At 55.4% G+C, this 27007-nt stretch overlaps 2 protein-coding genes across 6 annotated transcripts; one reads left to right on the forward strand and one right to left on the reverse strand.

Annotated features, from left to right (window-relative positions):
- Positions 1-15024, forward strand: RECQL (RecQ like helicase). Of its 2 annotated transcripts, XM_073562333.1 has the most exons (15): positions 2-135; positions 3685-3722; positions 3919-4110; positions 4328-4507; positions 4615-4721; positions 4796-4994; positions 5063-5229; positions 6209-6290; positions 6366-6514; positions 6596-6713; positions 6795-6933; positions 7010-7101; positions 9458-9677; positions 9914-10037; positions 14470-15024. In XM_073562333.1, exons 2-15 carry the CDS (start codon positions 3701-3703, stop codon positions 14647-14649), a joined length of 1971 nt encoding a protein of 656 aa, XP_073418434.1. In that variant the 5' UTR covers positions 2-135; positions 3685-3700; the 3' UTR covers positions 14650-15024. The 2 variants fall into 2 exon arrangements, with proteins under 2 accessions (XP_073418435.1, XP_073418434.1); XM_073562334.1 differs by lacking the exon at positions 3685-3722 and having other exon boundaries at positions 1-135.
- Positions 14441-26989, reverse strand: PYROXD1 (pyridine nucleotide-disulphide oxidoreductase domain 1). 4 transcript variants are annotated; one of them, XM_073562338.1, is made up of 12 exons: positions 26821-26964; positions 21562-21642; positions 21370-21489; positions 21155-21283; positions 21003-21076; positions 20243-20412; positions 20091-20167; positions 19892-20024; positions 16098-16210; positions 15909-16031; positions 15690-15827; positions 14441-15578 (listed from the first exon to the last, which is right to left on the reverse strand). In XM_073562338.1, the coding sequence occupies exons 1-12, from the start codon at positions 26893-26895 to the stop codon at positions 15330-15332; spliced, it is 1482 nt and encodes a 493-aa protein (XP_073418439.1). In that variant the 5' UTR covers positions 26896-26964; the 3' UTR covers positions 14441-15329. The 4 variants fall into 4 exon arrangements, with proteins under 4 accessions (XP_073418439.1, XP_073418438.1, XP_073418437.1 ...); XM_073562337.1 differs by having other exon boundaries at positions 19892-20167; positions 26821-26973; XM_073562336.1 differs by having other exon boundaries at positions 21003-21283; positions 26821-26973.
- Between the last annotated feature and the right edge of the window lie 18 nt (positions 26990-27007).

Below are 27007 nucleotides of genomic sequence, written 5' to 3' on the forward strand. Positions count from 1 at the left end.
CGCGCTCTGTGATTGGTCGGTTTCCTGAGAGGCATGCCGGCCGCTTGAGACTGCGGGGTTCAGGCGCCCGGTAACGTCGGCGCCGGTAAACCTCCTCGGTGTCTCCGCATCCCTGACACTTCCGTGAGCAGTGAGGTAGAGTATACACCCGGGACTGTAGGGAAGCGGCGCAGCGCCGGCATGACGTCATCAGGCGGGACCCTGTCAGGTGTCTGGGGTCTGTGTGCACTCGGCGACCACCGGGAGACACCGCCAGCGGCTCCGAGAGCACAGGGCGCGGTGCCGCTGCGGCTTCTGTAGTTTTCTGCTCCTTCCCCTGCAGCTTCTCGTGCGGCCTTTGCCGTTTTCTGCTTCTTCCCCTGCGGCTTCTCGTGCGGCCTTTGCCGTTTTCTGCTCCTTCCCCTGCGGCTTCTCGTGCGGCCTTTGCCGTTTTTTGCGGCTTCTCGTGCGGCCTTTGCCGTTTTTTGCTTCTTCCCCTGCGGCTTCTCGTGCGGCCTTTGCCGTTTTCTGCTTCTTCCCCTGCGGCTTCTCGTGCGGCCTTTGCCGTTTTCTGCTCCTTCCCCTGCGGCTTCTCGTGCGGCCTTTGCCGTTTTTTGCTCCTTCCCCTGCGGCTTCTCGTGCGGCCTTTGCCGTTTTTTGCTCCTTCCCCTGCGGCTTCTCGTGCGGCCTTTGCCGTTTTTTGCTCCTTCCCCTGCGGCTTCTCGTGCGGCCTTTGCCGTTTTCTGCTCCTTCCCCTGCGGCTTCTCGTGCGGCCTTTGCCGTTTTCTGCTCCTTCCCCTGCGGCTTCTCGTGCAGCCTTTGCCGTTTTTTGCTCCTTCCCCTGCGGCTTCTCGTGCGGCCTTTGCCGTTTTCTGCTTCTTCCACTGCGGCCTCTCGTGCGGCCTTTGCCGTTTTCTGCTTCTTCCCCTGCGGCTTCTCGTGCGGCCTTTGCCGTTTTCTGCTCCTTCCCCTGCGGCTTCTCGTGCGGCCTTTGCCGTTTTTTGCTTCTTCCCCTGCGGCTTCTCGTGCGGCCTTTGCCGTTTTTTGCTTCTTCCCCTGCGGCTTCTCGTGCGGCCTTTGCCGTTTTTTGCTTCTTCCCCTGCGGCTTCTCGTGCGGCCTTTGCCGTTTTTTGCTTCTTCCCCTGCGGCTTCTCGTGCGGCCTTTGCCGTTTTTTGCTCCTTCCCCTGCGGCTTCTCGTGCGGCCTTTGCCGTTTTCTGCTTCTTCCCCTGCGGCTTCTCGTGCGGCCTTTGCCGTTTTCTGCTCCTTCCCCTGCGGCTTCTCGTGCGGCCTTTGCCGTTTTCTGCTCCTTCCCCTGCGGCTTCTCGTGCGGCCTTTGCCGTTTTCTGCTCCTTCCCCTGCGGCTTCTCGTGCGGCCTTTGCCGTTTTTTGCTCCTTCCCCTGCGGCTTCTCGTGCGGCCTTTGCCGTTTTCTGCTTCCACTGCGGCCTCTCGTGCGGCCTTTGCCGTTTTCTGCTTCTTCCCCTGCGGCTTCTCGTGCGGCCTTTGCCGTTTTCTGCTCCTTCCCCTGCGGCTTCTCGTGCGGCCTTTGCCGTTTTTTGCTTCTTCCCCTGCGGCTTCTCGTGCGGCCTTTGCCGTTTTTTGCTTCTTCCCCTGCGGCTTCTCGTGCGGCCTTTGCCGTTTTCTGCTTCTTCCCCTGCGGCTTCTCGTGCGGCCTTTGCCGTTTTCTGCTTCTTCCCCTGCGGCTTCTCGTGCGGCCTTTGCCGTTTTCTGCTTCTTCCCCTGCGGCTTCTCGTGCGGCCTTTGCCGTTTTCTGCTTCTTCCCCTGCGGCTTCTCGTGCGGCCTTTGCCGTTTTCTGCTTCTTCCCCTGCGGCTTCTCGTGCGGCCTTTGCCGTTTTCTGCTTCTTCCCCTGCGGCTTCTTGTGCGGCCTTTGCCGTTTTTTGCTTCTTCCCCTGCGGCTTCTCGTGCGGCCTTTGCCGTTTTTTGCTTCTTCCCCTGCGGCTTCTCGTGCGGCCTTTGCCGTTTTCTGCTTCTTCCCCTGCGGCTTCTCGTGCGGCCTTTGCCGTTTTCTGCTTCTTCCCCTGCGGCTTCTCGTGCGGCCTTTGCCGTTTTCTGCTCCTTCCCCTGCGGCTTCTCGTGCGGCCTTTGCCGTTTTCTGCTTCTTCCCCTGCGGCTTCTCGTGCGGCCTTTGCCGTTTTCTGCTTCTTCCCCTGCGGCTTCTCGTGCGGCCTTTGCCGTTTTCTGCTTCTTCCCCTGCGGCTTCTCGTGCGGCCTTTGCCGTTTTCTGCTTCTTCCCCTGCGGCTTCTCGTGCGGCCTTTGCCGTTTTCTGCTTCTTCCCCTGCGGCTTCTCGTGCGTCCTTTGCCGTTTTCTGCTTCTTCCCCTGCGGCTTCTCGTGCGTCCTTTGCCGTTTTCTGCTTCTTCCCCTGCGGCTTCTCGTGCGTCCTTTGCCGTTTTCTGCTTCTTCCCCTGCGGCTTCTCGTGCGGCCTTTGCCGTTTTCTGCTCCTTCCCCTGCGGCCTTTGCCGTTTTCTGCTCCTTCCCCTGCGGCTTCTCGTGCGGCCTTTGCCGTTTTCTGCTCCTTCCCCTGCGGCTTCTCGTGCGGCCTTTGCCGTTTTCTGCTCCTTCCCCTGCGGCTTCTCGTGCGGCCTTTGCCGTTTTCTGCTTCTTCCCCTGCGGCATCTCGTGCAGCCTTTGCCATTTTCTGCTTCTTCCCCTGCGGCTTCTCGTGCAGCCTTTGCCGTTTTCTGCTTCTTCCCCTGCAGCTTCTCGTGTGGCCTTTGCCCTTTTCTGCAGAGGTGGCTTCTTCCCCTGCAGCTTCTCGTGCGGCCTTTGCCGTTTTCTGCAGAGGTGGCTTCTTCCCCTGCGGCTTCTCGTGCGTCCTTTGCCGTTTTCTGCGGCGGTGGCTTTCCGTGCGGCCTTTGACGCTTTCTTCGGCAGTGGCTTCTTCCCCTGTGGCTTCTCGTGCGTCCTTTGCCGTTTTCTGCGGCGGTGGCTTCTTCCCCTGCGGCTTCTCGTGCAGGCCTTTGCCGTTTTCTGCAGCGGTTGCTTCCCCTGCGGCTTCTCGTGCAGCCCTTGCCATTTTCTGCCTCTTCCCCTGCGGCTTCTCGTGTGTCCTTTGCCCTTTTCTGCGGAGGTGGCTTCTTCCCCTGCAGCTTCTCGTGCAGCCCTTGCCATTTTCTGCGGCGGTGGCTTCCCGTGCAGCCTTTGATGTTTTCTGCGGCGGTGGCTTCTTCCCCTCTGGCTTCTCGTGCGTCCTTTGCCGTTTTCTGCGGCGGTGGCTTCCCCTGCGCTGTGTTGTAAGGCCACTAATGATTCCTGTGTGGCCAGTGATCCCATGAGACCTGGCTGCAGATCAGTGATGGCCGGCCGGACGGCCGCTGCTCTGACGTCACATGAGGGAATTTGTGCATAAAACTGTAATTTACTGACAGACGAATAGTAAAGACGTAACTGCACCGAGAGACCATGAGCTCTGACTGCGGATTGTGCAGCGAGCTGCTGAGGGACGACAGGTCCGCGCCGGGGCATGTCTGCTGCTATCTGATATGAGACGATTCTGGTGACAGATACTCTGACGCCGATTGTAGCCGCGGTATAAGGCCATCCTGTGCAGACGACATTTTCAGTATTTGTCACTTGCACAATCCACTGCTGACCGCAGGGTGAACCCCTCTTGAGGGACGGCAGTGTCTGTGACCTCGGCCGCCATCTTGCTGACCTCTTCTTCTCTGATTCCTCCACAGTGATTGGCTATAGGACATGGCGAGCAGTGACCTCCCCGGTACGTAGCCATCAGTCTTTCTCGTCTTATTCCTATGTTCACACCCAAAGCTGCAGCTTTCTACTTGCTTGACTTATGAGGCTGCGGTGAGGGGAGCCCGGGATGGGTGGGGTGAGGGGAACCCTGGGGGGGGATGGTGGGGTGAGGGAAGCCTGACTCAGGATGATGACTGCTCACCTCACCTTCCTGTTCCCAGCGCTGGTGGAGCAGCTGGACGATGTGAGCACGGAGCTGCAGGCCATAGAGGTGCAGATCCAGGAGCTCTTGGAGAGACAACAGGAGCTGCTGCAGAGGAAGAGCGCGCTGAAGAAGAGCATCCAGAGGCTGTCTGAGGGGGCCGGGCCCAGCACCGAGGACGAGGGTCCTGAGGAGGACTGGAAGCGGCAAGGTATGGGGAGGGGCTGTTAATTTGTCCCACTTTCCCAGACCTCTGCGTGGTTGCACTGTTTCTATGAGGGGTGTGTCATGGTGGCCATGTTGGTTGTCATTGAGCTTTCCTCCTATGCTCGGTTGTCAGAGCTCTTCCTGCAGCTCTTCTTCCTACCAGAGGTGGCGCTCTTACCCCTGGTTTCGGCTGTGGTTCTCACGTTTCGCCCGTCTTACAGATTTCTCGTGGTCTCAGTCTGTGATGGAGACCCTGCAGACCTCCTTCCATCTGGATTCCTTCCGGCCCTTACAGCTGGAGACCATCAATGCCACCATGGCCGGAAAAGACGTCTTCTTGATTATGCCAACTGGCGGAGGGAAAAGTCTGTGTTATCAGCTGCCAGCGATGTGCTCGAAAGGTGAGACTGCGGGGTGTCGGCACCAGGTTGTCAGGGCTCTGCTGCGCCCCTGGCTGTTTGCAGGGCGAGGAGCCGGGTGCTTCTCATGTCGTCCTGTTTTTTGGCAGGGTTCACCCTGGTGATCTGCCCACTGGTGTCCTTGATGGAGGATCAGCTCATGGTTCTGGAGCGTCTGGGGGTCTCGTCCACATCCGTGAACTCCGCAAGCAGTAAGGTGTGTACCCAGGGGGTGTGGGATGGTGGGAGGTCTCGCGCTGTCTTGTCTCACCCCCGCTCTCTGCGCTGCAGGATCACGTGAAGTGGGTGCACAGGGAGATGGTGGACCGTAACTCCCAGCTGCGGCTGCTGTACGTCACCCCGGAGAAGATCGCCAAGAGCAAGCTGTTCATGTCACGGCTGGAGAAGGCGTATCAGGGCGGGCGGCTGGCCCGGATTGCCATCGACGAGGTCCACTGCTGCAGCCAATGGGGCCACGACTTCCGACCCGGTGAGCAGATGGGCCTGGTGTGGGGGATTGAGGAGGTGGTGATGATGATGATGGTTGTCTTTCTCCAGACTATAAGACTCTTGGCATCCTGAAGCGCCAGTTCCCCAACGCCCCAATAATCGGACTGACTGCCACGGCCACCAGCCACGTTCTGAAGGACGCCCAGAAAATCCTGTGTGTGCAGAAGCCGCTGACATTCACTTCCTCCTTCAACCGACCTAACCTATTCTACGAGGTACGCAGCCGAGCTCTGGGGGCTTCAGGTACCAGGGGCTGCACTACTGAGACTGTCGCAGTGTACGAGGTATGCGTCTGGTGCCAGGGCTGCACTACTGAGACTGTCGCAGTGTACGAGGTACGCGTCCAGCCTCTGGGGGGGCGTCTGTTACCGGGGCTGCACTACTGAGACTGTTGCAGTGTACGAGGTACGCGTCTGGTGCCAGAGCTGCACTACTGAGACTGTCACAGTGTATGAGGTACGCGTCCGGCCTCTGGGGGGGGGGGGGGCGTCTGGTGCCGGGGCTGCACTACTGAGACTGTTGCAGTGTACGAGGTACGCGTCTGGTGCCGGGGCTACACAGACTGTCGCAGTGTACGAGGTACGCGTCCAGCCTCTGGGGGGGCGTCTGTTACCGGGGCTGCACTACTGAGACTGTTGCAGTGTATGAAGTACGCTTCCGGCCTCTGGGGGGACGTCTGGTGCCGGGGCTGCACGACTGAGACTGTCGCAGTGTATGAAGTACGCTTCCGGCCTCTGGGGGGACGTCTGGTGCCGGGGCTGCACGACTGAGACTGTTGCAGTGTACGAGGTACGCGTCTGGTGCCGGGGCTACACTACTGAGTCTGTTGCAGTGTGCGAGGTACGCGGCTGGGCGCTGGTGCCAGGACTGCACTACTGAGACCTCCGCAGTGTATGAGGTACGCAGTCGGGCTTTGGAGGGGTGTCTGTTGCCGGAGGCTGCTCTGAAACCTCTGCAGTGTACAAGGTATGCAGCCAGGCTCTGGGGGGGGAGGGGGGCGTATGGTGCAGGGGGCTGTACTACTGAGACCTCCGCTGTGTATGAGGTATGCAGCTGGGTTCGGGGGGGTGCCGGGGGCTGTCAGGCTCAGGGGGGGATGTACTACTGAGACCAAAGCAGTGTCTGTTGCCTGCTGATTGGGTGCAGCCTCAGACCTTCAGACCTCTGCCCTGACACTGACGTTTTATGTTCCAGGTTCGGCCCAAACCCTCTTCTTCCAACGACTTCATCGAGGAGATTGTGAAGCTGATTAATGGCCGGTACAAGGGCCAATCAGGTGATGTGTACGGGGCCCCTGGGAACCTCGCGCTGTGGCCCCCCACTCCCTTATTAACCCTTTCTCTTCTTACAGGAATAATTTACTGCTTTTCTCAGAAAGACGCCGAACAAGTGACGATGAGTCTGCAGAAGCTCGGGGTCCGGGCCGGGACTTACCACGCCAACATGGAGCCGCGGGACAAAACCAAAGTGCACACGTTGTGGACCGAAAACAAGATGCAGGTGCGTAGGCTGCAGGAGCTGGGTGACCACTGGGAGTTGTAGTGCAGCTGCCATCACTCTCCACTGTCGTGTGTCCTGCAGGTCGTGGTGGCCACCGTGGCTTTTGGGATGGGGATCGATAAACCAGACGTGAGGTTTGTGATACATCACACAATGAGCAAATCGCTGGAGAACTATTACCAGGAGAGCGGGCGAGCAGGTAGCGGAGCTCACAACCTGCATGTGCGCGTGTGAGGGGTTGTCAGCCCGTGATGACATCACACGTCTGCTGTATTGTCAGGGCGGGACGACCGGCGGGCCGACTGCATCCTGTACTCGGGATTTGGGGACATCTTCCGGATCAGCTCCATGGTGGTGATGGAGAACGTGGGGCAGCAGAAGCTTTATGAGATGGTGGGATATTGCCAGGACGTGACCAGGTGAGTGCCGGCTCTGCAGCAGTGGATGGGGGGGGGCTGCAGTATGGTCGCCGCACTGATCACGTTATCCCCACAGGTGCAGACGCGTCCTGATCGCACAGCATTTCGATGAGGTCTGGGACTCAACTCACTGCAATCAAATGTGTGACAACTGCTGCAGTGATTGGGGTGAGTGATGTGTCCTCCGCACGGTGTGGAGTGCGGCCCACTGAGTTTTGGGGAGAGTGGTGTGGCCCCCTGAGTGATGGGGTGAGTGCTGTGTTCCTCTGCACGGTGTAGATCGTGGCCCCCTGAGAGATGGGGTGAGTGCTGTGTTCCTCTGCACGGTGTAGAACGTGGCCCCGAGTGATGGGGTGAGTGCTGTGTTCCTCTGCACGGTGTGGAGCGTGGCCCCGAGTGATGGGGTGAGTGCTGTGTCCCCCGTACGGTGTGGAGCGTGGCCCCCTGAGTGCTGTGTTCCTCTGCATGGTGTAGAGCGTGGCCCCCTGAGTGATGGGGTGAGTGCTGTGTCCCCTGCATGGTGTGGAGCGCGACCCCGAGTGATGGGGTGAGTGCTGTGTCCCCTGCACGGTGTGGAGCGTGGCCCCGAGTGATGGGGTGAGTGCTGTGTCCCCTGTACGGTGTAGAGCGTGGCCCCGAGTGATGGGGTGAGTGCTGTGTTCCTCTGCACGGTGTGGAGCGTGGCCCCGAGTGATGGGGTGAGTGCTGTGTCCCCCGTACGGTGTGGAGCGTGGCCCCCTGAGTGCTGTGTTCCTCTGCATGGTGTAGAGCGTGGCCCCCTGAGTGATGGGGTGAGTGCTGTGTCCCCTGCATGGTGTGGAGCGCGACCCCGAGTGATGGGGTGAGTGCTGTGTCCCCTGCACGGTGTGGAGCGTGGCCCCGAGTGATGGGGTGAGTGCTGTGTCCCCTGTACGGTGTAGAGCGCGGCCCCGAGTGATGGGGTGAGTGCTGTGTGCCCTGCACGGTGTGGAACGTGGCCCCCTGAGTGATGGGGTGAGTGCTGTGTCCCCTGCACGGTGTGGAGCGTGGCCCTCTGAGTGATGGGGTGAGTGCTGTGTTCTTCTGCACGGTGTAGAGCGCGACCCTGAGTGATGGGGTGAGTGCTGTGTCCCCTGCACGGTGTAGAGCGTGGCCCTCTGAGTGATGGGGTGAGTGCTGTGTCCCCTGTACGGTGTAGAGCGCGGCCCCGAGTGATGGGGTGAGTGCTGTGTGCCCTGCACGGTGTGGAACGTGGCCCCCTGAGTGATGGGGTGAGTGCTGTGTTCTTCTGCACGGTGTAGAGCGCGACCCTGAGTGATGGGGTGAGTTCTGTGTTCCCCCGCATGGAGTAGAGCGCGACCCTGAGTGATGGGGTGAGTTCTGTGTTCCCCTGCATGGTGTAGAGCGCGGCCCCGAGTGATGGGGTGAGTGGTGCGGCCCCCTGAGTGGTGCAGTGCAGAGCGCAGCCCACACGGTGCTGAATATTGGAGGCGAGTGGTCCGTCCCCCGCACGGTGCCGAGTATTGGGGCGAGTAGTATGCTTTCCACAGTGTGCCGAGTATTGGGGCGAGTGGTCCGTCCCCCGCAGTGTGCCGAGTATTGGGGCGAGTGATCCGTCCCCCGCAGTGTGCCGAGTATTGGGGGAGTGATCCGTCCCCCGCACTGTGCCGAGTATTGGGGGGAGTGGTCCATCTCCCGCACTGTGCCGAGTATTGGGGCGAGTGGTCCGTCCCCCGCACTGTGCCGAGTATTGGGGGGGAGTGGTCCGTCCCCTGCACTGTGCCGAGTATTGGGGGGAGTGATCTGTGCCGAGTATTGGGGGGGAGTGATCCGTCCCCCGCACTGTGCCGAGTATTGGGGGAGTGATCCTTCCCCCGCAGTGTGCCGAGTATTGCGGGGAGTGATCCGTCCCCCGCAGTGTGCCGAGTATTGGGGCGAGTGATCCGTCCCCCGCAGTGTGCCGAGTATTGGGGCGAGTGATCCGTCCCCCGCAGTGTGCCGAGTATTGGGGCGAGTGATCCGTCCCCCGCAGTGTGCCGAGTATTGGGGCGAGTGATCCGTCCCCCGCAGTGTGCCGAGTATTGGGGCGAGTGATCCGTCCCCCGCAGTGTGCCGAGTATTGGGGCGAGTGATCCGTCCCCCGCAGTGTGCCGAGTATTGGGGCGAGTGATCCGTCCCCCGCAGTGTGCCGAGTATTGGGGCGAGTGATCCGTCCCCCGCAGTGTGCCGAGTATTGGGGCGAGTGATCCGTCCCCCCGCAGTGTGCCGAGTATTGGGGCGAGTGATCCGTCCCCCCGCAGTGTGCCGAGTATTGGGGCGAGTGATCCGTCCCCCCGCAGTGTGCCGAGTATTGGGGCGAGTGATCCGTCCCCCGCAGTGTGCCGAGTATTGGGGCGAGTGATCCGTCCCCCGCAGTGTGCCGAGTATTGGGGCGAGTGATCCGTCCCCCGCAGTGTGCCGAGTATTGGGGCAAGCGGGCTGTCCCTGCATGGTGCACCTGACATCCCCCGCTTTCTGATGGTTCCCCCTGTCTGTTCATCTCCAGACGCTGAGGCGGTGGACGTGTCGGATTTCGGCAGGGACGTGGTGAAGATCCTGCAGCAGGCCGAGCAGATGGATGAGAAGCTGACGCCACTGAAGCTGATGGACGCCTGGAGTGGCAGAGGCGCCACCAAACTGCGCGTGGCCCAGGTCCTGCCCCCGCAGCTACCCCGCGACCAGCTGGAGAGGGTCATCATCCACCTGCTGCTGCACCAGTACATCAGGTGAGGACCACTACTACTCCCATCCTCCCCTGTAAGAGTCTGTTCCTCCACAGCTGCCTTCAGCTCAGAGGATTTCTGCACAGATACATTGTAACGTCCCCTCAGCTCTGAGACGCAACAAGTAAATGATGACTGTGACCTGCACTGACAGAAGTCCCCGAAGGTGGTCCAGCCATGACTGTGCCACCATGAGTCACGCCTCTGGTGACTGCGTCCTCCATGTCTTCTCTCCTCAGGGAGGATTTCAGCTTCACGGCGTATGCCACCATCTCCTACATAAAAGAGGGGCCCAAAGCCACCGCCCTGCGGAGCGAGAAGCACCCTGTCATCCTCCACAGGCGGAGCACCACCGTTAGGAAGGTCAGCATCTGATGGGTCCTGGCCCAAGGAGGGGCCCAGACATTAGATTTTGAGCTCCGGGGTCAGGGATGATGGGAGTAGTGATACACTGTGTGATAGGAGATTAGATTGTGAGCTCCGGGGTCAGGGATGATGGGAGTAGTGATACATTGTGTGATGGGAGATTAGATTGTGAGCTCTGGGGTCAGGGATGAGGGGAGTAGTGATACACTGTGTGATAGATTAGATTGTGAGCTCTGGGGTCAGGGATGATGGGAGTAGTGATACACTGTGTGATAGGAGATTAGATTGTGAGCTCCGGGGTCAGGGATGATGGGAGTAGTGATACACTGTGTGATAGGAGATTAGATTGTGAGCTCCGGGGTCGGGGATGATGGGAGTAGTGATACACTGTGTAATAGGAGATTAGATTGTGAGCTCTGGGGTCAGGGATGATGGGAGTAGTGATACATTGTGTGATGGGAGATTAGATTGTGAGCTCTGGGGTCAGGGATGAGGGGAGTAGTGATACACTGTGTGATAGATTAGATTGTGAGCTCTGGGGTCAGGGATGATGGGAGTAGTGATACACTGTGTGATAGGAGATTAGATTGTGAGCTCCGGGGTCAGGGATGATGGGAGTAGTGATACACTGTGTGATAGGAGATTAGATTTTGAGCTCTGGGGTCAGGGATGATGGGAGTAGTGATACATTGTGTGATGGGAGATTAGATTGTGAGCTCTGGGGTCAGGGATGAGGGGAGTAGTGATACACTGTGTGATAGATTAGATTGTGAGCTCCGGGGTCAGGGATGATGGGAGTAGTGATACACTGTGTGATAGGAGATTAGATTGTGAGCTCCGGGGTCAGGGATGATGGGAGTAGTGATACACTGTGTGATAGGAGATTAGATTGTGAGCTCCGGGGTCGGGGATGATGGGAGTAGTGATACACTGTGTAATAGGAGATTAGATTGTGAGCTCTGGGGTCAGGGATGATGGGAGTAGTGATACACTGTGTGATAGGAGATTAGATTGTGAGCTCCGGGGTCAGGGATGATGGGAGTATTGATACACTGTGTGATAGGAGATTAGATTGTGAGCTCTGGGGTCAGGGATGATGGGAGTAGTGATACACTGTGTGATAGGAGATTAGATTGTGAGCTCTGGGGTCAGGGATGATGAGAGTAGTGATACACTGTGTGATAGGAGATTAGATTGTGAGCTCCGGGGTCAGGGATGATGGGAGTAGTGATACACTGTGTGATAGGAGATTAGATTGTGAGCTCCGGGGTCAGGGATGATGAGAGTAGTGATACACTGTGTGATAGGAGATTAGATTGTGAGCTCCGGGGTCAGGGATGATGGGAGTAGTGATACACTGTGTGATAGGAGATTAGATTGTGAGCTCCAGGGTCAGGGATGATGGGAGTAGTGATACACTGTGTGATAGGAGATTAGATTGTGAGCTCCGGGGTCAGGGATGATGGGAGCAGTGATACACTGTGTGATAGGAGATTAGATTGTGAGCTCCGGGGTCAGGGATGATGGGAGTAGTGATACACTGTGTGATAGGAGATTAGATTGTGAGCTCCGGGGTCGGGGATGATGGTAGTGATACACTGTGTGATAGGAGATTAGATTGTGAGCTCTGGGGTCAGGGATGATGGGAGTAGTGATACACTGTGTGATAGGAGATTAGATTGTGAGCTCCGGGGTCAGGGATGATGGGAGTAGTGATACACTGTGTGATAGATTAGATTGTGAGCTCCAGGGTCAGGGATGATGGGAGTAGTGATACACTGTGTGATAGGAGATTAGATTGTGAGCTCCGGGGTCAGGGATGATGGGAGCAGTGATACACTGTGTGATAGGAGATTAGATTGTGAGCTCCGGGGTCAGGGATGATGGGAGTAGTGATACACTGTGTGATAGGAGATTAGATTGTGAGCTCCGGGGTCAGGGATGATGGGAGCAGTGATACACTGTGTGATAGGAGATTAGATTGTGAGCTCCGGGGTCAGGGATGATGGGAGTAGTGATACACTGTGTGATAGGAGATTAGATTGTGAGCTCCGGGGTCAGGGATGATGGGAGTAGTGATACACTGTGTGATAGGAGATTAGATTGTGAGCTCCGGGGTCAGGGATGATGGGAGCAGTGATACACTGTGTGATAGATTAGATTGTGAGCTCCGGGGTCAGGGATGATGGGAGTAGTGATACACTGTGTGATAGGAGATTAGATTGTGAGCTCCGGGGTCGGGGATGATGGGAGTAGTGATACACTGTGGGATGGGAGATTAGATTGTGAGCTCTGGGGTCAGGGATGATGGGAGTAGTGATACACTGTGTGATGGGAGATTAGATTGTGAGCTCTGGGGTCAGGGATGATGGGAGTAGTGATACACTGTGTGATGGGAGATTAGATTGTGAGCTCTGGGGTCAGGGATGATGGGAGTAGTGATACACTGTGTGATGGGAGATTAGATTGTGAGCTCCGGGGTCAGGGATGATGGGAGTAGTGATACACTGTGTGATAGATTAGATTGTGAGCTCCGGGGTCAGGGATGATGGGAGTAGTGATACACTGTGTGATAGGAGATTAGATTGTGAGCTCCGGGGTCAGGGATGATGGGAGTAGTGATACACTGTGTGATGGGAGATTAGATTGTGAGCTCCGGGGTCAGGGATGATGGGAGTAGTGATACACTGTGTGATGGGAGATTAGATTGTGAGCTCCGGGGTCAGGGATGATGGGAGTAGTGATACACTGTGTGATGGGAGATTAGATTGTGAGCTCCGGGGTCAGGGATGATGGGAGTAGTGATACACTGAGTGATGGGAGATTAGATTGTGAGCTCCGGGGTCAGGGATGATGAGAGTAGTGATACACTGTGTGATGGGAGATTAGATTGTGAGCTCCGGGGTCAGGGATGATGGGAGTAGTGATACACTGTGTGATAGATTAGATTGTGAGCGCTGGGGTCAGGGATGATGGGAGTAGTGATACACTGTGTGATAGGAGATTAGATTGTGAGCTCTGGGGTCAGGGATGATGGGAGTAGTGATACACTGTGTGATGGGAGATTAGATTGTGAGCTCTGGGGTCAGGGATGAAGGGAGTAGTGATACACTGTGTGATAGGAGATTAGATTGTGAGCTCTGGGGTCAGGGATGATGGGAGTAGTGATACACTGTGATAGATTAGATTGTGAGCTCCGGGGTCGGGGATGATGGGAGTAGTGATACACTGTGTGATAGGAGATTAGATTGTGAGCTCCGGGGTCAGGGATGATGGGAGTAGTGATACACTGTGTGATGGGAGATTAGATTGTGAGCTCCGGGGTCGGGGATGATGGGAGTAATGATACACTGTGTGATGGGAGATTACATTGTGAGCTCTGGGGTCAGGGATGATGGGAGTAGTGATACACTGTGTGATGGGAGATTAGATTGTGAGCTCTGGGGTCGGGGATGATGGGAGTAGTGATACACTGTGTGATAGGAGATTAGATTGTGAGCTCTGGGGTCAGGGATGATGGGAGTAGTGATACACTGTGTGATAGATTAGATTGTGAGCTCTGGGGTCAGGGATGATGGGAGTAGTGATACACTGTGTGATAGGAGATTAGATTGTGAGCTCCGGGGTCGGGGATGATGGGAGTAGTGATACACTGTGTGATAGGAGATTAGATTGTGAGCTCTGGGGTCAGGGATGATGGGAGTAGTGATACACTGTGTGATAGGAGATTAGATTGTGAGCTCCGGGTCGGGGATGATGGGAGTAGTGATACACTGTGTGATAGGAGATTAGATTGTGAGCTGTGGGGTCAGGGATGATGGGGGTAGTGATACACTGTGTGATAGATTAGATTGTGAGCTCCGGGGTCGGGGATGATGGGAGTAGTGATACACTGTGTGATAGGAGATTAGATTGTGAGCTCCGGGGTCGGGGATGATGGGAGTAGTGATACACTGTGTGATAGGAGATTAGATTGTGAGCTCCGGGGTCGGGGATGATGGGAGTAGTGATACACTGTGTGATAGATTAGATTGTGAGCTCCGGGGTCGGGGATGATGGGAGTAGTGATACACTGTGTGATAGGAGATTAGATTGTGAGCTCTGGGGTCAGGGATGATGGGAGTAGTGATACACTGTGTGATAGGAGATTAGATTGTGAGCTCCGGGGTCGGGGATGATGGGAGTAGTGATACACTGTGTGATAGATTAGATTGTGAGCTCTGGGGTCAGGGATGATGGGAGTAGTGATACACTGTGTGATAGGAGATTAGATTGTGAGCTCTGGGGTCAGGGATGATGGGAGTAGTGATACACTGTGTGATAGATTAGATTGTGAGCTCCGGGGTTAGGGATGATGGGAGTAGTGATGCATTGTGAGCTCTGGAATGATGGGAGTAGGATTTGTGATTTGATTCCTTTATTTCCCTAGAAGACAAAGTTCCTGAAGTCTTCTCCGTCTCAGGACTACAACTCCCAGCAGAGTTCCGCAAACACAACAAAGGCCCAGTTGGGGAAGGGAAGTGTTGACCACCGGCGTCCTCCCCCATCCAGCAGCCCCCGAGCTAAGAAGAGCCGCAGCAGCAGCGCGGTGTCCATTGTGATTGATTGAGGCTTCTTGCCTCGTCCTCTGCTTGGAGGCGCAGTGGCTGACAACAGCGAGGGCTGACAACAGCAAGGACTGGTGGATGCTTGCACTCATTATTGGGGCACATGCTGCTCCTTACCTTACACACCTGGGAGTAGTCCTGAACTGTTGGGTGCTGTAGTCTGTAGGCGTCCAGCCCCCGCCCTGCCAGAAATCATGGCATGGTCACATGGGCGGAGACCCCTGCCCGGGGCGCTGATCGCTCCCATCATTCGTCTGTGCTGTAGTGATGATGTTGAGGTTCATTCATCCGCTCTGAGCGGTGCACCCGCCAGGGGCTGCAGTGTATGGATTTTGTTATTTGGAGACTTTTTTTTACAGTAAATGGTTCTGTTATAAGACGAGGTGCAGAGCGTTGTTTCTCTGCAGGGCAGCTGCGTACACGAAACGGGAGAGAGATGCCAAGGCCGGGCAGGATCGTGGGGTGTTATTATCCCCCCCGCAAAAGGCAGCGGTGCAAAGATCTGGTAATGAGGGGTAGTTAGCCCCCCGAGACGAGAGCACAGTGGTCCGGCTCTATAGTGTCCCGCTCCAGCGGAGCAGACCGGCGGCTCCCTGCACAGCAGCAGTGGGGAGCGGCCATCGTTCTGCTGCCCCGGGCCGCACGCTGTAACGCAGTCTCCACGGCTGCAGCATTGTCTCTGTCAGTCAAAGTAATCCTCGATGTCGATGTTGGGGTCCAGCAGATCCGCTCCGTACCCCGACAGATCCATCTGGTTCAGGATCAGGTTCTCAAACGTCTCCTCCAGGTCGGTGTCTCCAATGAGCACTGCCCCCATCATCCGCCCGCGCTGCATCACCACCTTCACGTACTCCCGGCCCTTGGTGCAGCGCAGCAGCAGCTCATGATCCGCGCCCAGACCCTGCGCGTTGTATCTACCCAACAGGACCACCTGAGGGAGGAGGAGAAGGGGTCAGAGACTGGAGGGGAGGGAGGAGAAGAGGTCAGAGACAGGTTGGAGGGATCCACCTTTGCCGTCTCTCAGGCGCTGCCCTATTCACACCTTATAATTGAAGAACTTTGTGACGTGGGCGAAGAGCTCGAAGCAGAAGTCCATGTCGATGGTCTCGCCGCGGTGGTCAGCCGCCATACACTTTGCTGCATACCATCCCATCTGTCGCGCCTGAGTCCACAGCCGCATCTGCCAGGAACCAATCATAGGAACCATCACTGATACTGGGGTCGGGTCACATGATCGGCCACATGCTCGGTGGTTCTGTACCTGCTGCCAGTGGGGGCTGGGTGTCCATCCGGCGCTGCACACGTCCCCCGCAGCGTACACGTTGTTCGCCGTCGTTCTCATGTGGTCGTCCACCTTCAGCCCCCGATCTTCTCCAATATCCAACTGAAAAACAGAGATCATTATCCCCTCCCCCGCGCTCATCGCCCCGTCCCCCGCTTATTGTATTACGTCATTTCCGCTGATGAACGGCTCAACATTTGGGAAAACCCCGGTGGCGCTGACGATGAAGTCACAGCCGTAGATTTTACCATTGGTCAGTTCAGCGTAGACCGGCCAATCATCTGCAGAAGAGAAGAGGCAGCATTAACATCACAGGAGGGGCGTAAACCGGCACAGCCCCCCAACACGGCGCCAACACCGAACATTCCGGAACTTCCTGCAAAATCTCCAAAGACCAGATACAAAGTAACTAATGATACAGTCTGCAGTGCTGGGACTGACCACCAGGTGTCAGCAGAGACGAGAATGCAGACAGTGCAACATTACTGGAGACTACAATCTATTACTCCCCGTTATCAGTCATTACTGGGGAGGAGACTGTAGGACAGGAGACTACAATCTATTACTCCCTGTTATCAGCCATTACTGGGGAGGAGACTGTAGGACAGGAGACTACAATCTATTACTCCCCGTTATCAGCCATTACTGGGGGAGGAGACTGTAGGACAGGAGACTACAATCTATTACTCCCCGTTATCGGCCATTATTGGGGAGGAGACTGTAGGACAGGAGACTACAATCTATTACTCCCCGTTATCAGCCATTACTGGGGAGGAGACTGTAGGACAGGAGACTACAATCTATTACTCCTCGTTATCAGCCATTACTGGGGAGGAGACTGTAGGACAGGAGACTACAATCTATTACTCCCTGTTATCAGCCATTACTGGGGAGGAGACTGTAGGACAGGAGACTACAATCTATTACTCCCCGTTATCGGCCATTACTGGGGGAGGAGACTGTAGGACAGGAGACTACAATCTATTACTCCCCGTTATCAGCCATTACTGGGGAGGAGACTGTAGGACAGGAGACTACAATCTATTACTCTCCGTTATCAGCCATTACTGGGGGAGGAGACTGTAGGACAGGAGACTACAATCTATTACTCCCCATTATCAGCCATTACTGGGGGAGGAGACTGTAGGACAGGAGACTACAATCTATTACTCCCTGTTATCAGCCATTACTGGGGAGGAGACTGTAGGACAAGAGACTACAATCTATTACTCCCCGTTATCAGCCATTACTGGGGAGGAGACTGTAGGACAGGAGACTACAATCTATTACTCTCCGTTATCAGCCATTACTGGGGGAGGAGACTGTAGGACAGGAGACTACAATCTATTACTCCCTGTTATCAGCCATTACTGGGGAGGAGACTGTAGGACAGGAGACTACAATCTATTACTCTCCGTTATCGGCCATTACTGGGGGAGGAGACTGTAGGACAGGAGACTACAATCTATTACTCCCCGTTATCAGCCATTACTGGGGAGGAGACTGTAGGACAGGAGACTACAATCTATTACTCTCCGTTATCAGCCATTACTGGGGGAGGAGACTGTAGGACAAGAGACTACAATCTATTACTCCCCGTTATCAGTCATTACTGGGGGAGGAGACTGTAGGACAGGAGACTACAATCTATTACTCTCCGTTATCGGCCATTACTGGGGGAGGAGACTGTAGGACAGGAGACTACAATCTATTACTCCTCGTTATCAGCCATTACTGGAGGAGGAGACTGTACGACAAGAGACTACAATCTATTACTCCCCGTTATCAGTCATTGCTGGGGAGGAGACTGTAGGACAGGAGACTACAATCTATTACTCCCTGTTATCAGCCATTACTGGGGAGGAGACTGTAGGACAGGAGACTACAATCTATTACTCCCTGTTATCAGCCATTACTGGGGAGGAGACTGTAGGACAGGAGACTACAATCTATTACTCCCTGTTATCAGCCATTACTGGGGGAGGAGACTGTAGGACAGGAGACTACAATCTATTACTCCCTGTTATCAGCCATTACTGGGGGAGGAGACTGTAGGACAGGAGACTACAATCTATTACTCCCTGTTATCAGCCATTACTGGGGAGGAGACTGTAGGACAGGAGACTACAATCTATTACTCCCTGTTATCAGCCATTACTGGGGAGGAGACTGTAGGACAGGAGACTACAATCTATTACTCCCTGTTATCAGCCATTACTGGGGAGGAGACTGTAGGACAGGAGACTACAATCTATTACTCCCTGTTATCAGCCATTACTGGGGAGGAGACTGTAGGACAGGAGACTACAATCTATTACTCCCTGTTATCAGCCATTACTGGGGGAGGAGACTGTAGGACAGGAGACTACAATCTATTACTCCCTGTTATCAGCCATTACTGGGGGAGGAGACTGTAGGACAGGAGACTACAATCTATTACTCCCTGTTATCAGCCATTACTGGGGAGGAGACTGTAGGACAGGAGACTACAATCTATTACTCCCCGTTATCAGCCATTACTGGGGAGGAGACTGTAGGACAGGAGACTACAATCTATTACTCCCTGTTATCAGCCATTACTGGGGGAGGAGACTGTAGGACAGGAGACTACAATCTATTACTCCCTGTTATCAGCCATTACTGGGGGAGGAGACTGTAGGACAGGAGACTACAATCTATTACTCCCTGTTATCAGCCATTACTGGGGAGGAGACTGTAGGACAGGAGACTACAATCTATTACTCCCTGTTATCAGCCATTACTGGGGAGGAGACTGTAGGACAGGAGACTACAATCTATTACTCCCTGTTATCAGCCATTACTGGGGAGGAGACTGTAGGACAGGAGACTACAATCTATTACTCCCTGTTATCAGCCATTACTGGGGAGGAGACTGTAGGACAGGAGACTACAATCTATTACTCCCCGTTATCAGCCATTACTGGGGAGGAGACTGTAGGACAGGAGACTACAATCTATTACTCCCTGTTATCAGCCATTACTGGGGAGGAGACTGTAGGACAGGAGACTACAATCTATTACTCCCCGTTATCAGCCATTACTGGGGAGGAGACTGTAGGACAGGAGACTACAATCTATTACTCCCTGTTATCAGCCATTACTGGGGAGGAGACTGTAGGACAGGAGACTACAATCTATTACTCCCTGTTATCAGCCATTACTGGGGGAGGAGACTGTAGGACAGGAGACTACAATCTATTACTCCCCGTTATCAGCCATTACTGGGGAGGAGACTGTAGGACAGGAGACTACAATCTATTACTCCCTGTTATCAGCCATTACTGGGGAGGAGACTGTAGGACAGGAGACTACAATCTATTACTCCCTGTTATCAGCCATTACTGGGGAGGAGACTGTAGGACAGGAGACTACAATCTATTACTCCCCGTTATCAGCCATTACTGGGGAGGAGACTGTAGGACAGGAGACTACAATCTATTACTCCCTGTTATCAGCCATTACTGGGGAGGAGACTGTAGGACAGGAGACTACAATCTATTACTCCCCGTTATCAGCCATTACTGGGGAGGAGACTGTAGGACAGGAGACTACAATCTATTACTCCCTGTTATCAGCCATTACTGGGGAGGAGACTGTAGGACAGGAGACTACAATCTATTACTCCCCGTTATCAGCCATTACTGGGGAGGAGACTGTAGGACAGGAGACTACAATCTATTACTCCCTGTTATCAGCCATTACTGGGGAGGAGACTGTAGGACAGGAGACTACAATCTATTACTCCCTGTTATCAGCCATTACTGGGGAGGAGACTGTAGGACAGGAGACTACAATCTATTACTCCCCGTTATCAGCCATTACTGGGGAGGAGACTGTAGGACAGGAGACTACAATCTATTACTCCCTGTTATCAGCCATTACTGGGGGAGGAGACTGTAGGACAGGAGACTACAATCTATTACTCCTTGTTATCGGGTTACCTGGGTCGGAGGTGGCGCCCGTTTCTGTTTCTCCTGGCACAGACAGTGCTGGGATATTTAACCCCTTGTATTCCTGGTGGAGGAGGATCCTCTGCACTTCGCACCCCGTCTCGATGTGGACGCAGCGGGAGATCTGTGGGGAGAGGAGCAGTGACTGTACAGAATATTGGGGGCTGTCGTCCCCCGTGCAGGTACCGACCTGCTGTGCAGCTCTTAGATCCACTCCATCGTGCCAGTCTGGGCCCAGAGCGCTGCCGAGCCGCCCGTCCGTCTGCCCTGAAATCAACAGCACTGCCAATTACAAACCAAATTTTATTCTTTCTCCAAATTCTGCCGGACCCCCGCACTCACTGGCGCCTCCCTCGGTGCTGTACTTCGTCCTTTTGCAGGTTAGGGGAGGTTCAACTTTTGCTGATTTTAGCTGCGGGATAAGAAACTCTGCGGCTCCAGCGTCAAAGAAAGTGTTCCCGATGGATTTATCCTTAATGGCCCAAATGACCTGACAGCCTTCCATCTCATACCTGGGAGGAAAGAAGGAAAGGAGAGAGTGAGGAGGAGGAAAGGAGAGAGTGAGGAGGAGGGAGGAGGAAAGGAGAGAGTGAGGAGGAAAGGTGAGGGGGGGAGGAAAAGCGAGAACGAGGGGGAGGAAGCAAGGGGGTGGGAAGGAAAGAGGAAGGAGAGAGGGAAGGAGAGGGGGAGGAAGGAAGGAGCAAAGGAGAGAGAGGGGGGGAGGAGGGAAGAAAAGAGCTAGGGGAAGGAAGGAGGAAAAGAGTGAGGGGGCGGAAGGAAGGAGAAAGGTAGGAAGGAGCAAAGGAGGGAGGGAGGAAGAAAAGAGCGAGGGGAAGGAAGGAGGAAAAGAGGAGAAAGTAGGAGGGAGGAAGGAGGAAAGGAAAACGGGAGGAAGGAGAAAAGGAGAATGAGGGGAAGGAGAATGAGGGGAGGAAGGAGGTTTAAAAAACGGGGTGGGGGGGGCAAAAAAGGAAAGGAGAGCGGAAAAGAAAGATGAAGGGCAGAAAGGCCAAGTATGGTATTCAGGGAGGAGGGTGGCCATTAGATGGTGCACACAGCTGACTTCTGGCACCATGTAGCAGCAGACTTTGCTCCTGCTTACACCAGCTCCAGTGCGATCCCGCCGTTCCCCACGACCAGCACTCTCCGTGCTGTGCTCAGGTGATGCTGGAAAGTCTGTAAGATGTATATAACACAGCAGGGTGAATATCCGGAAAGTGTCATGTAGTGAGGGGGGAGGGCGGGGACACGTACCCGGGCGCTGTCTGTATCCCGGATCCCCAGCACATACGGATTCCCCTCCACGATGAGCCGCGGCCGCGCTCCTGTGCACACGCAGAGCTGCTCGTACCTGTAGCAGGTGCCGTCCTCCGTGATCAGCGTCTGCAGAACATCGGGCAAAGAGAAGCGTCATAAGTTCACCTGTCGTCACCGCCCCCGAGGGGTCGTCACGCCGTCTGGGAGCTCACCTGCTCATCTGCCTTTAACCCCTTCACGGCTGTGTGCAGCACTCGGATATTGGGGTACTGGGCCTGCAGGACTCCGCTGCTCTGCTCCTCCACATCAAACTCCTCCAGCGCCCGAGAAACCTGGGGACGACACCAGCGTGCTGAGCGGATCACACACATCTACACTGGGCGCCGCCATCGCCAGGCGCTTACCTGCCTAATATTGGTCACAGCTTTAATCAGCGGCGCCGCCGTCAGGAGATAAATGAGATCAGTGGGAAACTGCAGAGAAAGCTGAAAAATACAGAATTATACATCAGAGACATCACAGCGATCTGATATGGTGCAGGAGTGCGGAGTATGAACGAGGAATCAGGGCCATGGGGAGAAGAGCTGACACACTCTTACATTAGTTCTACGACCCCCTGCTGTGGTGTGACATGCCCCCCCCCCCCGTTATGAGGCCTTCTCCTGTGATCGTGGGCCCCCTCCTATAATACGGCCCCTCCTGTGATGTGGCCCCCTCCTGTGATGCGGCCCCTCCTGTGATGTGGCCCCCCCCTGTGATGCGGCCCCCTCCTGTGATGCAGCTCCCTGCTGTGATGCGGCCCCCTCCTGTGATGCAGCTCCCCCCTGTGATGCGGCCCCAACTGTGATGCGGCCCCCTCCTGTGATGCGGCCCCCTCCTGTGATGCGGCCCCTCCTGTGATGCAGCTCCCCCCTGTGATGCGGCCCCCTCCTGTGATGCGGCCCCCTCCTGTGATGCGGCCCCTCCTGTGATGCAGCTCCCCCCTGTGATGTGGCCCCCTCCTGTGATGCAGCTCCCCCCTGTGATGTGGCCCCCTCCTGTGATGCGGCCCCCTCCTGTGATGCGGCTCCCTCCTGTGATGCGGCCCCCTCCTGTGATGCGGCCCCCTCCTGTGATGCGCTCTGTATGAATAGGAAGCAGCAACTTTGGGTGCTGACACTTTTCTGTCCCTGTGTAATTAGGATCTTCCTGACTTCAGTCCCACATGGCCGATGTCCCAGACTTTGTGCGGCCATGTACCAGATATGAATATTAGTTATTAGTGACAGGTGTAGGCTCTATAGATATGGGAGACATTTTTTCGTCATGGTGGCGCAGTGCCGAGCGCAGCACATTCATTTGCATTGCTCTGCGGTCTGCACATTAGCCCAGAATTAATATCGGACAGGTGGATAACATTGTATATGCCATGTCTCATGTATAGAAAGCTAAAATAATGATAGAAATGTGGGGTTAATATCCCCCGCCTGGGACCTCCAGGGGGGCAAATATCCTTAAGATCATGGATCTCATCATTTACCGGCCCCCATCTGAGGCCACCGGGGGAGGTCGGTAGGAGCGGCTGGTACCTGGTAAAAGCTGGTTCTGGCCTAGACCCCATGAGCAGTGCTGGGGGATACAGCTGCTGTAAAGACTGCACAGTTTTGGAGTGCCCCCTCCTGCAGATCTGCGCCATTCCTGTGACATCAGGTCTGGTACGTTTCTTGTGCTTCTCCCGGTTATTTATGCGCCTGTACACACTGTGTTATCTCGTCCCCTCTAACATCTCTTGTGTATTTATCATTGCGGCCGAATTGTGGGATTAATGATAGAAAATGTAACAGCTTCATTCCTCTTGCTCTATAAACCGCACCCTGAAGCCTCGCGAGGCCCCACGTTACCAGTATCGGCCTGTACTAAACGATCGGTGGCAGCTGGACTCTCTCTGATTGTGGAGCTCGGTGGTGACTGTACCGGAGCATGCATACACTGTGTTCCAAATTATTATGCAAAAAATATTTCCTCCTATTTTCTGTAAATTACCTCTATGAATTGCCGTCATTGTTATTTCCCAGTCATCTAATATTCTAGTATAATTGCAATGTTTTTGAACAATCTGCCTATGAAAACAGTATATTTTTACAAATAAGAAACACTCACAATGCATGTTCAAAATTATTATGCTCAGCAGAGTTTTCAACCTTTTTATTTTTATTTTGAACAAAACAATGGTGAATTGTGGAGTTATAAGCATTATCAGCTTATTACAAAATGAAATCAAACAGTTTTCAGGTCAGACCTTTCTTCTCGGTGATGTTACATTTGCACATAGGACCCTTGTTGGAAAGAAGCTTCTGAACTCTCTCGTCCATTGGATTTGTCAGTTTTTGGATGGTTTGTGCTCCAGTTGTTTTGCCTGTGGACAGAATCCCCTCCCAGAGCTGTGGCTTAGATGTGAGCTGCCTCCCGCCATCATAGACGCTCCATGTGATGATGCTCCAGAGGTTCTCAGTGGGGTTGAGGTCCGGGGAAGATGGTGGCCACACCATAAGTTTGTCCTCTTTTCTGCCCATAGCAGCCAGAGAGGCAGATGTGTTATTTGCAGCAGGAGACGCTGCATTATCAGGCATGACAATGATCTGGCTGCGGAAAGCACGGTTCTTCCTCTTGAACCATGGCGGGAAGTGCTGTTTTAGAAACTCCACATAGATTATGGAGTTCATCTTTACCCCTTCAGGGATCCTAAAGGGGCCGACAATCTCTCTCCCCATGACTCCAGCCCAAAACATTACTCCACCTCCTCCTTGTGGGCGCCTTAGCCGTGTTTTCATGGGGTGTCCATCCACCAGTCATCCTCCACTCCATCCATCTGGACCATCGAGCGTTGCACGGCACTCATCGGTCTTCATGTCTCGTTTGGCCACTGGAGCCGTTTCTGCTTGTGTGCAGTGGATAGAGGTGGTCGACAGGACGGCTTACGCACAGCTGCAAACCTCTGAAGGACCCTGCATCTTGTTGTTCGGGGGGCGTTGGAGGCACCAGCAGCTTCAAAAACTTGTCTGCTGCTATGACAAGGCATTTCTGCAGCTGCACTTTTAACCTGACGCAATTGCCTGTTGGAAAGAGTCCTCAATGTTTCCTTATCAGCCGCACACGTGTGTGCTGGGAATCAGCGACATACTTCTTGACTGTGCGATGATCACGATGAAGTGTCTTGGCAATGTTGATTGTAGTCATGCCTTCACCTAAATACTCCACAATTTGATGCTTCTCAGCAGCCGACACATCCTTTTTCTTTCCCATTTTGGCAAAAAATGTCGGCTGCTTAATAATGTGGAACAGCCTTCTTCAGTATCTTGCCTTTATTTGGACACACCGGCCAAACTAATGTGCACAGGTATCTGCAATTGCTCTCAGTGATATAAAGAGCCCTGACACACATCACCAGCAATGAGTGTAAAGGACAAACTCTAACCTTATCACTCCAACTCTTTCTGCATAATAACTTGGAACAGAGTATATATATATATATATATATATACCCGTGTGCGGGGATCGGAGGAGTCTGGGCAGCAACCAATAACCTGAGAGCAGCAGCGGCCCCGTCCATCAATACTCAGCCAAGTGTGTGCCTGTACTGATGATTGGTGGCAGCGGTGGGATCGGTAGCGCCGGTCCCTGATGATTGGTGGCAGCGGTGGGATCGGTAGCGCCGCTCCCTGATGATTGGTGGCAGCGGTGGGATCGGTAGCAGCGGTCCCTGATGATTGGTGGCAGCGGTGGGATCGGTAGCAGCGGTCCCTGATGATTGGTGGCAGCGGTGGGATCGGTAGCGCCGGTCCCTGATGATTGGTGGCAGCGGTGGGATCGGTAGCGCCGGTCCCTGATGATTGGTGGCAGCGGTGGGATCGGTAGCGCCGGTCCCTGATGATTGGTGGCAGCGGTGGGATCGGTAGCGCCGGTCCCTGATGATTGGTGGCAGCGGTGGGATCGGTAGCGCCGGTCCCTGATGATTGGTGTCAGCGGTGGGATCGGTAGCGCCGGTCCCTGATGATTGGTGTCAGCGGTGGGATCGGTAGCGCCGGTCCCTGATGATTGGTGTCAGCGGTGGGATCGGTAGCGCCGGTCCCTGATGATTGGTGGCAGCGGTGGGATCGGTAGCGCCGGTCCCTGATGACTGGTGGCAGCGGTGGGATCGGTAGCGCCGGTCCCTGATGATTGGTTGCAGCGGTGGGATCGGTAGCGCCGGTCCCTGATGATTGGTGGCAGCGGTGGGATCGGTAGCGCCGGTCCCTGATGATTGGTGGCAGCGGTGGGATCGGTAGCGCCGGTCCCTGATGATTGGTGGCAGCGGTGGGATCGGTAGCGCCGGTCCCTGATGATTGGTGGCAGCGGTGGGATCGGTAGCGCCGGTCCCTGATGATTGGTGGCAGCGGTGGGATCGGTAGCGCCGGTCCCTGATGATTGGTGTCAGAGGTGGGATCGGTAGCGCCGGTCCCTGATGATTGGTGGCAGCGGTGGGATCGGTAGCGCCGGTCCCTGATGATTGGTGTCAGCGGTGGGATCGGTAGTGCCGGTCCCTGATGATTGGTGGCAGCGGTGGGATCGGTAGCGCCGGTCCCTGATGATTGGTGGCAGCGGTGGGATCGGTAGCAGCAGTCCCTGATGATTGGTGGCAGCGGTGGGATCGGTAGCGCCGGTCAACGATGATTGGTGGCAGCGGTGGGATCGGTAGCGCCGGTCAACGATGATTGGTGGCAGCGGTGGGATCGGTAGCGCCGGTCAACGATGATTGGTGGCAGCGGTGGGATCGGTAGCGCCGCTCCCTGATGATTGGTGGCAGCGGTGGGATCGGTAGCGCCGGTCCCTGATGATTGGTGGCAGCGGTGGGATCGGTAGCGCCGGTCCCTGATGATTGGTGGCAGCGGTGGGATCGGTAGCGCCGGTCCCTGATGATTGGTGGCAGCGGTGGGATCGGTAGCGCCGGTCCCTGATGATTGGTGGCAGCGGTGGGATCGGTAGCGCCGGTCCCTGATGATTGGTGGCAGCGGTGGGATCGGTAGCGCCGGTCCCTGATGATTGGTGGCAGCGGTGGGATCGGTAGCGCCGGTCCCTGATGATTGGTGGCAGCGGTGGGATCGGTAGCGCCGGTCCCTGATGATTGGTGGCAGCGGTGGGATCGGTAGCGCCGGTCCCTGATGATTGGTGGCAGCGGTGGGATCGGTAGCGCCGGTCCCTGATGATTGGTGGCAGCGGTGGGATCGGTAGCGCCGGTCCCTGATGATTGGTGGCAGCGGTGGGATCGGTAGCGCCGGTCCCTGATGATTGGTGGCAGCGGTGGGATCGGTAGCGCCGGTCCCTGATGATTGGTGGCAGCGGTGGGATCGGTAGCGCCGGTCCCTGATGATTGGTGGCAGCGGTGGGATATCTTTCGGCTCTTCCTGACACACATGAATGCGAATATGCAAATAAAGTCCGTGGAGCCTCATTTACGAGTCTGAAACACGGGAGCAGCCAGATGTTCCTCCAGGGAAGGCCCCAGCCAGGGGGAGGCTCCTTTCGGACACCGCCATGTGAAGCGGCCCTTTAAGTCAATATCCAGCTCACATATAAATGACAGTTGTGACGTCACAGCTCTGCCTATAACAGCCAGGCAGGGGTAAGCATGCGCCCCCGAGTCTCACCTGCTCTGCACACGTGACCCCGGCGATTCCTCCTCCGACCACCACGAGCTTCGCTCTCTCTGCCGCAGACGCCATATTTCCGGCTCCCAGGCGTCGGTGGGCGGGCCTTGTGACGTCCTGTCATCTGATTGGCTCACAGCTTCGTTTTAATCGCTGGTTGAACAAGTAACAGTTTGAGAAATTAGAG

The sequence above is a fragment of the Dendrobates tinctorius genome, unplaced genomic scaffold (assembly GCF_039654945.1).
Source record: "Dendrobates tinctorius isolate UK_male_01 unplaced genomic scaffold, ASM3965494v1 ptg000348l, whole genome shotgun sequence".
Taxonomy (NCBI): Eukaryota; Metazoa; Chordata; class Amphibia; order Anura; family Dendrobatidae; genus Dendrobates; species Dendrobates tinctorius.